The 10,755-nt window shown below is 45.3% G+C and overlaps 1 protein-coding gene across 1 annotated transcript; it reads right to left on the reverse strand.

Annotated features, from left to right (window-relative positions):
• Window positions 1–4,548: 4,548 nt before the first annotated feature.
• On the reverse strand, window positions 4,549–5,406 carry LOC125531417. The gene is made up of 3 exons (XM_048695833.1): window positions 5,216–5,406; window positions 4,996–5,095; window positions 4,549–4,890 (listed from the first exon to the last, which is right to left on the reverse strand). The coding sequence occupies exons 1-3, from the start codon at window positions 5,220–5,222 to the stop codon at window positions 4,794–4,796; spliced, it is 204 nt and encodes a 67-aa protein (XP_048551790.1). The 5' UTR covers window positions 5,223–5,406; the 3' UTR covers window positions 4,549–4,793.
• Between the last annotated feature and the right edge of the window lie 5,349 nt (window positions 5,407–10,755).

The raw sequence follows: 10,755 nt of genomic DNA on the forward strand, positions 1-10,755 counted from the left end.
ATCTCATGACCTATGTCATTGTCACTATCAATAAGTACATCAGGCTCATAGTCCTCATCATCTGAATCACTATCCATTTCTGCATCCTCTGTTTCCATGTGATTTGTGAAATTGCTTTGCATTGCACTCCTTCTTAGTCTTGTGATGCATGCATTCTCTTCCTCAATGTGCTCACTAGGCATTTGCTGAATAACCTGTAGTACAACGGGCTCCGGTTCAGTTTTGATGTTCCTCAGGTGCCTCAATGTTAGCAAATGTGGATGACCTTCTACTAAAGATAAACTAGCTAGTTCCTATCCACTTCTGGATACACAATCTGTATAGGTACATGTGCCACTTGCTCTGCTTCTCTTTGCTCTGCTTGTGTGTACATCACTAGCTTAGATGGGCTCATCACTGTAGGAAGGGTTGCTCTTGGATTAAGAACAACATCATACACATTAAGGTGGGCATGGAAGCTATCATCATGATCCAAGTACAATTTGAATGATTGGTGTCCAAATGACAGGAAATGCATCATAGTATCTATATCTTCCTCGCTCCTAATTTCCCTCAGGCTGTTCCTGCCAATTGTAAATATAGGCACACAACGGTATACATTGACCCTGCTTGCCATCTCCCATCCAATCTCCTCAACAATGTTATGTACCATAATCTAAGACCAGGTGATGTTATATAGGTAATCATAAGAATCAACTCTGCCATTAACATAAGAATGGTTGTTGCCTTCACCAAGAAAATAATCACCATGGTTGAATTGCACAGAGAACTCATTGTTGCGAGGTCTTGTTGACGAACACATGCATCAGAATTGAAGCAAACATCATTTCCTCAAACCACCATAAACTCTAACCCCCAATCCTGCAAACCCTGCATATAAGCGAAGCCAAATGTGCGTTGTCAGTGAGCCCGAGAGGGCTTTTTTTGCAAAATATCAGAGCCTCCCATGCGCTTTTGCATACGTGGCGGGCAACAGAGGGTCATACCGGGCTCATAGGCGACATTTACATGCGCGTCAAATCGTACATAGTGACCGTACCGGGCGTATTTTGAAGTGCAGTGATAGTGTGCATCGAGGATAAATTCATTGAGCGCGGTTGTATTTATCTCCTCACTTCCTCACAGAGGTGACACCGAACGGCACCCCCGTATGTTGATGATCAATTCCCCGTGTGGTCGATGAACCGGAGGAGGACGAAGGAGGAGGCCACGTGGGCTCTAAGATCTCACCGTCGGCAAGGCTCAACACTGGAGGGCTGCAGTGGTGGCAACCTCCACCATGTGAAGCAATGGTGATCACGGCAGTCTTGCTTGGTCATTTGAGTATTTATTTCATTGCAAGAGCTATGGCAAGGAGGCGATTGTTCTCTCGGTTGGATTAAGTTCATTTTCTCTTCGGCCTCTTCTGTTGTTATGTTAAACAGAGTTCCTGGTAAAAAAAAGTGCTTGCATACGTGGTGTTAGGCAGGGGGGATCCGTTATCTCCATTACTTTTCGTTGTTGCTCCCATCACTTTCCTGGACATGAGTTTCCGGTGGTTCAGTATGCGGACGACACGTTATAGTACATGAAGCTTCGTTTTTTCAGCTGTGCGCTATAAAATATATTCTATTGGTATTTAGGAAGCCACAGGTTTGAAAGTAAACTTCAGCAAATCATGTATGGTACCGATAAATGTGGACCCAAATCAAGCTAGGCTGTTGGCAGATCATTTTGGTTGCATTGTGGGGCCGCTGCCCTTCACTTATTTGGGTCTTCCCATGGGAAGCACCAAGTCGAGAATCAATGAGCTCTTAACCACTGGTTAGCACGTTGGAGAGGCGACTTGATGCTGCTTCAAAGTTTCTCAATTATGCTGGTCGACTGACCTACGTAAACTCTGTTCTTTCTACCCTACCAACATTCTTTATGTGCATGATCAAACTTCAAAAAACAGTTATTATTCATGTGGAACTTCATACATTTTTGGTGGAGCTGCGCATTGAGTCTCAGTCTGATGCCCAGCTAGATATTTGGTCGTTTAAGCGCACTCGATCGGGAAGTCTCTCTTCCGCGGGATACTACCAATTGATAATTGATGTTTCCTGCCTTGAGGTTTGTCCATTGTATGATCTTATGTGGAAAAGCAAGTGCTAGCAGAAGGTATTCATGTGGCTTTTAACTGTCGATCGGCTTAACATGAGATATAGTATGATGGATCGACGACATTGGACGATCGAGTCTGGGGTAAATTGTGCTCTCTGCCAAATCAGAACCAGAGAGACTAGAGACCGCCTGTTCTTTAACTGCAGGTTCACTCAGAGATGCTGGAGAAGCATCAACATCCAATGGGGGTGGGGGTGGGTTCGGACATTATGGCTCTGCTTAAATCTGCAAAGGATGAGTTCAATGGCCCTTTGCTTCATGGGAATCATTTCTTCTGCCTTGTGGAACATTTGGAAACAGAGGAATGTATGTAAAATCCTTGTACTCGCTGTACTTAGTGAAAATTATAACATAGGGGATTCCCCTACTGTTTGCCCATAAAAAAAATCACTTCATATTTTGTCGATGCTGGATACACCCCAAAGCTACAGAATTTAAACTGATATCAAAAGTACAGACTTCACGTACAGCATCACTGCTTCCTTTTCTGAAAATAGATTCAGCCCCAAACAAGTTGGGGTAGGCTACAGTTGAAACCCATAATAAATCAAAACCAAGTCATGGTTCTGGCACATGGATAGGTAAATAGATAAACGGTAAGCTAAAGGGTGATATCACATGAACATAACTGTAAGCATAAGTAACTTATACTGTCAAAGATAAACAGGATTTGAACAATTGCTATCAAAAGTACAGATTTCGCAAACAGCAGCACTGCTTCCTTTTATACTCTATTGGACAAAAAGGGTAATGGTACCCAGAACAGCTAGAGGACTAAACTAAAGGGACAATTACGCAAACTAGGACACCCCCTTGAACTAGAACATGCGACAATGATAGTACAGTAGAAACTGGAAATGGCTCATGCACAATGCCCTTTCAGAAAATTGATTCACAACCAATTGGAGACAATAGAACATGAAACACCTCCGGCCATCCAATATATTTACAGTCATTTTGCTGTAGTGATGTTGTCGGTCCAGAATTAATTTCGAGTGTACTTGCTCGATACAGCGGGAACGGCATCAAGTCAGTTTCTCAAGTTCTTACCAATGCATGTATGCGTTAAGCAATCAGCAGAACTTGGTGAACTTGCATTTTTTACTGAAGTACAGATTGGAGCATAATTCAAATTTGAGTCAGACAGTACAGCAAGTAGAAATATTTTGGCAAAGATAAAGCAGGATGTCCCAGCAAACCTAGAAAGGAAAGAAAATGTTGAATAATAGTATTATACAAGCAAAGTAACAATTTATAAAAGGAACATTAAGCAAATTTGTACCTTCACATGGTTCTCTCTCTCTCCACTAAGTTGTGCAGGACTTCACATGTGCAGGTGGTGACTGGTGACACTGAAAAAAATGTTGGGATAACACAAACTAGTTCTAGCTCTCACCAACTGATTACACAACAGATATATGTGACTGGAACACAAATACCTCGACAATGAAATAGATTGCAGAGCAGAGAACATACAGAGAAGCAGTGGAATAAAAACCCAAACCTAGAGAACGGAACTATGTAACTCATATAACTGATTTTTCAGCCTCCATTGTTTCTGTCCTAAAAAATCAGAATATTGTTCCAACAGCAGTGAGCATGACAGACCATATGGTGTGCACCAGAACCTAGCTTAACTCAATTGTGATGCCAAGAAAAAATTGATAAAGTTCTAAAGGAGTGCAGCTTCATAGTACTCCCTCTGTAAACAAATATAGGAGCTTTTAAATCACTACTTTAGTGATCTAAACGCTCTAATATTTCTTTACGGAGGGAGTAGTAAATAATGTAGCCAGTACAAGATTCAGCCAAGGACCTGGTAGGCTGCTAAGTCCATCTCCCAGTCAAGCTGTAGAGTTTGAAACACAGATGCATATATTACACATGAGCAGTCCCAGTAGTCTCTACTCTCAAAGCATAAATAACAATATGCAGCAATGGAATATGCACAACATCTTCTGCGGTCTGAGACTCTCTATCTAAGAATGATCAACATTGTAGCATCATTTATTTATAGTATGACAATAGCAATACGATAGCATTACAGCCAGCCAAAACAGAGTAGAACCAGGTTCAGGACTGCATTACGGCCATTTCCATTTCCCCAATTTCCCAGTGCTTGGTTTAGGGTCCAGAGTACAGTTTTCATTACAATCACAATCTAATCCTGATAGTATCACGTAAAAAGATTCAACAAGTTAGCAAAATAACAGCCAAAGTGTGGCAGCAAAACATCGTAGAGTGAGCGAGACATGACACACAGAACCAACCAGAACAATAGCAATAGATAGCATTAGAACGGGATTCAGGACTGCATTACAACTTACCATAATCGCAATCTTAGCCTGGACTACAAGATTACACAAGATAGCAAGGCCGCAACGAAAGAGAGGCGGTAAGAAATAACTTAAGAGTGAACACTGCTGCTTATTATCATTATTATCATCACGAGTTCAGGATTTGATCAGAGTACAACAAACTCATGCAACAAAGATTTGCAGCCAACGACAGTTTTAACCAAGCATACACGATTAAGGCACAAGGATCCGCAGATGCTGCGAGCAAACAGGGTACAAACGCATGGCAATCGTCGTGGCGCCGGCGTCCCGTCCCGGTGGCGGGGACGGGATCCGGCGGCGCCTCTCCTACTACTTCTTGGCGTCCTTGCCCTTGGCGTCCGTGGAGGTGCTCCCGGAGGCCTGCGCCGCCTTCTTGGCGTTCTTCTCCTCCAGCGCCTTCTTGTCCCTGCGGATCGGCGTCAGTCAGGCCAAGATTCGATCAATTCAGTCGACCGTGGCGCGGCGGATTGGATCCGATCGGGAAAGATAAGGGAAGGGGAAGGGGGCGAACCTCTCGCGGCGCTGCTCCGGGGTGAGGCCGTCGCCGCCGTTCTTGGAGTTGGGCTTCCGCGCCGCGGCGCGCTCGCGGTCGCGCTCCCTCTGGCTGCCCCGTGCCCGCCCGCAGAGAAGAAAGTCAAGGAGGAAACAGATCGAGCTAGGCGAACAAGGAATATAGCAATAGCAAACAGTAATTCACAGATCCAAATTGTGATGGGAGATGGGGAGGATATGAGTCATCTTCTTGCTTGATTCCCTTCCGCCGCCGGCGACTCTCTTCTTGTTGGGGGTTCTTTCTCTCCTCTGTCTCTCCCTCCTTCCTGCTTGATTCCTTCCCTTCACGCGGATTGGGTTGTAGACCACCGCGGGAGAGATGGCAAGCGGAAGTAGCCGGGCCTAGGCCTGGCACGCTGCAACGAGGCAACAAACGCGGCCCAGCAGACACGAGCAAGCCCTCCCCCACCCCCCCACCCCCCAAAAAAAACAGACAGGAGCATGTCCTGGGAGGAGGCTGAAGTATTTTTTGGACGAAATCACTAGTTATGGTTTAGGACATCTTCAACGCCGCCCCTCAACCTGTCTGCATCTGTCTGTGCCAAGTGACGAGGACGTATTTTATCATCCAACTTGGGTATCCTATTGGTTCGTGGGCCGGTCGAAAGTCCGTTTGCCCATAAATAGGAGGCAAAGTTTGGGGGGCATTGTGGGACATGCCTGACCCACTTAAGTCCTCTCAGTTCACTTTTCTTTCACTCAGCCACTGCCTGCTCCCCTCCTTCTTTGCATCCGCACCTTCCTCATCCGCCATCGCCGATGTACCTCTTCGGCTGCCACGCTGGCATTGTAGGATATCCACGGCCCCCAGCAACGCGCCTACCTGCCTTGGACTACGCCGTCGTCCACCCAGGATCCCTTCGCAGCCAAGTACCCTCCCCCGGTCGACGACATCCATGATGGACATCATGCCCAAAGGTGTTTGTTCAAATGCCATTAAGCTCTTTTATTGAATTTCTCGTTGTTTTCTGGAGTAACTTGGCAATGTGCTCGATGATGGAGATTGAGTTTCTATGCTATGTGTGGTTGGTCACGTTTTTGAACTTGTAGCAGGAACTGAAGGGGCTCGCTCTTTTGGCAGCGTGTGCATGCTTCATTTCATGAGCAAAAGAATTTCGCACCCTGCGACATGCACGTTATCCATGACACTCTGATTCAACCATAGAGATCGTAATATTTCCTTCATGTTGCTCTATATGTTGGTTAATTCATTCATTCACTCAATGTTGCTCTACATATTGTATAGCATGCTTGCGTTGCAGTGATGTGATGTACTACAGGACCAAGGGTAGGCCATTCACCCACATACAGTGTTGGATGAATCTCAAGGGATAGTATGTGTAGGACGAGATGTGCCAGCCCTGACTCTAGTGTCGTTGAATTTGGAATCGAAGAATTTGAAAAACTTGTTGAACATACATTTATCTCAGATGTAATATTCACATTTGAACGATATTTGCATGTTATTTATGGATAAATTGTGTTAGTTTCTATAATTGTCGGATCAGCATGGCTTCCAAATCGGGCTTAAAAGACTTCCTCTCATTTTCCTCCCCTAACTCTAGGAGGCTAGGGCAAAATCTCCCCTCCGGGCTTCACCGGCGAGACCGTGGATTCGCCTCCCCTTCGCCTGCCGCTCGGGCGAATGGTGACCGGGGGGGGGGGGGCCGGGGGGGGGGGGGGTCCTGGTGACTTCGCTCTGATTAGTAGTTTAGGTTAGGATTTTTTAGTCCTCGCCAGCCCGGTGTTCGGGCGGATGGTAGCGGTTCTTCTTTGAGTCTGTCTTTCGGGCTTCGATCCTCCTCTAGTTCATCTTTCTGGGCGTAGTCAACAAAGCTCTGACATAGATTCATGTCGCCTCCTTAGGACTGTGAGGTTGGGGTTTATCGTCATGTGGTGAGATTTGGTGTCAGGTGCTTCAGATCTATGCAAGGCTCCAGGGCGCTGGTCCTTACGGGCATATGTATGAAGACTTCCCGGCCGATTCCGGTAGGGGAGCGGTGACAACGACACGTCGGCGACTCGTTTTGGCAGCAGTAGTGGTTGTTCGGTGGTCTTAAAATCTCAATGTAAATTTTATTATGTTTGAGATGCTTTGTACTCCCTCCGATCTATATTACTTGTCTTAGATTTATCTAGATACGGATGTATCTAACGTGTCTAGGTGTTGGGGAACGTAGTAGTTTTAAAAAAATTCCTACGCACACGCAAGATCATGGTGATGCATGGCAACGAGAGGGGAGAGTGTTGTCTACGTACCCTCGTAGACCGGCAACGAAAGTGTTGACACAACATAGAGGAAGTAGTCGTACGTCTTCCCGATCCGACCGATCCAAGTACAGAACGTACGGCACCTCCGAGTTCTGCACACGTTCAACTCGGTGACGTCCCTCGAGTTCCGATCCAGCAAAACATTGACGGAGAGTTTCGTCAGCACGACGGCGTGATGACGGTGATGATGTTCTACCGACGCAGGGCTTCGCGTAAGCACCACTACGATATGACCGAGGTGGAATATGGTGGAAGGGGGCACCGCACACGGCTAAGGAACGATCACGAGGATCAACTTGTGTGTCATGGGGTGCCCCCTTGCCTCAGTATATAAAGGAGGGAGAGGGGGAGGTGCGGCCGGCCCTATGGGTGCGCCTGGAGGAGTCCTACTCCAACCGGGAGTAGGACTCCCCCCTCTTGTCTTGTTGGAAAAGGAAGGAGGAAGGGAGAAAGAGGAAAGGGGGCGCCGCCCCCCCCCCTTCCTTGTCCTATTCGGACTAGGGGGAAGGGGGCGCGCGGCCTGCCCTGGCCGGCCCTCCTCTTCTCCCTTATGGCCCATGTAGGCCCAATAACCCCCCGGGGGGTTCCGGTAACCCCCCGGTACTCCGGTAAAATCCCAATTTCACCCGGAACGTTTCCGATATCCAAATATAGGCTTCCAATATATCAATCTTTATGTCTCGACCATTTCGAGACTCCTCGTCATGTCCGTGATCACATCCGGGACTCCGAACAACCTTCGGTACATCAAAACACAAAAACCCTAATTACGATCGTCACCGAACTTTAAGCGTGCGGACCCTACGGGTTCGAGAACTATGTAGACATGACCGAGACACGTCTCCGGTCAATAACCAATAGCAGAACCTGGATGCTCATATTGGCTCCTACATATTCTACGAAGATCTTTATCGGTCAGACCGCATAACAACATACGTTGTTCCCTTTGTCATTGGTATGTTACTTGCCGAGATTCGATCGTCGGTATCTCAATACCTAGTTCAATCTCGTTACCGGCAAGTCTCTTTACTCGTTCCGTAATACATCATCCTGCAACTAACTTATTAGTTGCAATGCTTGCAAGGCTTGAGTGATGTGCATTACCGAGAGGGCCCAGAGATACCTCTCCGACAATCGGAGTGACAAATCCTAATCTCGAAATACGCCAACCCAACAAGTACCTTCGGAGACACCTGTAGAGCACCTTTATAATCACCCAGTTACGTTGTGACGTTTGGTAGCACACAAAGTGTTCCTCCGGTAAACGGGAGTTGCATAATCTCATTGTCATAGGAACATGTATAAGTTATGAAGAAAGCAATAGCAACAAACTAAACGATCAAGTGCTAAGCTAACGGAATGGGTCAAGTCAATCACATCATTCTCCTAATGATGTGATCCCGTTAATCAAATGACAACTCATGTCTATGGTTAGGAAACATAACCATCTTTGATTAACGAGCTAGTCAAGTAGAGGCATACTAGTGACTCTCTGTTTTTGTCTATGTATTCACACATGTATTATGTTTCCGGTTAATACAATTCTAGCATGAATAATAAACATTTATCATGATATAAGGAAATAAATTATAACTTTATTATTGCCTCTAGGGCATATTTCCTTCACTAGGTACATGTGTATCTAAGCAAATCTAAGACAAGTAATATGAATTGATGGAAGTACCGTGTTTATAATAGAATTGTTCCTTTTCAAAGAAAAAAACGCATGGATTCCAATGGAAGGATCTTCTCCATCGAGCAACACGTGGATTCTTTTAGAGCATCTTCAATAAGTTCCCAATGAATATCCCCCAATAAGTCCCTAATAACTACAACGCTCAGGAGATTTTCTAGACTTCTGTCTAAGGCTGGTTGTAATGGGGGGTATCATATACTACTATCATGCATATGATACTAGTGTATGATACTACCTCCCTAGTGTGTTGTATCATATATTAGTATCATGTAGTATTTTATTTATTGCCATGCATGGCACATACTAGCCTAGCATTTATTATGATACAGTATCATGATATGATACTCAACTCTCTCTTTCTTCATTTAATTCTATGACACATCATCAAATTTACCTAGTTGGCATGCATGATACTAGCTATGATACTCCCATTACAACCAGCCTAATATATAAAGCTACTTCATATCATTCTTTGGCTCAGAGACGAAATTGGCTTCACAGTTCTTGCTTGTAGCGCCATCTTCTTTCATGACAGATACCACGTTGTAGGAGAGCAGATCAAAAAATCCCAGAATGGTGTATATACTGGTAAAATCATTGAGTCTTCTTGTTCCTCGAAACCTACGCCTGCATGCGGGGTGACAAACAACAGACAAAACTCAAAAAACAGAAAAAGAGTGGTGGGAATAGAGCATAGTTATGCATGCGTATGTTTGAAATTATACCAAATGGGATCATGAGGCCTAGGCTCCACTTGAATAAGTTGAGTGATCAGCCGATGAATTTGGATGTCTTTCCAGGACAACTGTGGGTAAAGTTCTGCCATTTTCACCTCTATGAGCAAATCAAACAACTCTTCTTTCTTCTTCTTGAATTCCCTTTCCAGCTCGCCTTGAGGCCTTGCACTAGATGTCAACTCACGAAACAACATGATCGATTCATATTAGTATGGTTTCTAGACAGAATTGTATGTCGCATATTAGTATGGTTTATAGAAAGAATAGTATGTCATACTATGAGATATATCGTCAAAAATATATGTAAAAACAAACCCTGTCATCCATAGTTTAGAGACAGTGGCTTTTTTTAGAGAAAAGGCATCATACCCGACTTAAAATTAATGAAGCCATCAACCGGCTAGGGGATACAATGGTGTTGCAAACATTGGTACAGACTTGACAAGAGAGAAGAGAAGGCAGTTAGACCAAGATGCTGAGTAGAGAAGGTCACACATAGCTGCCACTAAAGAAAATTACAGGATCAAGTCAAAACTGAACTCCAAGCCGCAAAAGATCAACATGAGAAGAGGCCGTAGAGACGCACCAGATGGAGGGTGATAGGGCCGCCACCGCAGGAATGAGCACCGTCGCAAGATTCCGGGCAGCAAGAGCCAGGGACGGAGGAGAGACCACCATCTCTCCTCACACGTTGCCGGAGGGGAGACCTCATCTCCGATCGCCCCACAGGAGCACCACCACCGGCCAGCAACTCCACAACACTGCCCGAGAGCGAACCACAACAACCGGAGCTGGAAGCTTAAGGCGGCTACACACCAACATCCCTAGCAACCGACAAAGAAGAAGCGAATCTGAGGCTCCATCGAGCCTCAGATTCGCTTCTTTTTTGTCGGTTGCTGGGGATTGCTTTCACTAGCAATGTACGAGTGTGGCGTATCCGTCGATTTGGTGGTGGGGGCCTCCAGTGTATATATATGAAGAAAAAATAAGTAATTCAAAAAAATGATGAAACATT

This window comes from Triticum urartu, chromosome 1, assembly GCF_003073215.2.
Source record: "Triticum urartu cultivar G1812 chromosome 1, Tu2.1, whole genome shotgun sequence".
NCBI lineage: Eukaryota > Viridiplantae > Streptophyta > Magnoliopsida > Poales > Poaceae > Triticum > Triticum urartu.

Excerpts from the sequence above, each read along its gene's own strand:
- LOC125531417 (XM_048695833.1), bottom strand. Across the intron at positions 4,891-4,995 it reads CCGGAGCAGCGCCGCGAGAG|GGACAAGAAGGCGCTGGAGG; the intron begins GTTCGCCCCCTT and ends GCCGATCCGCAG.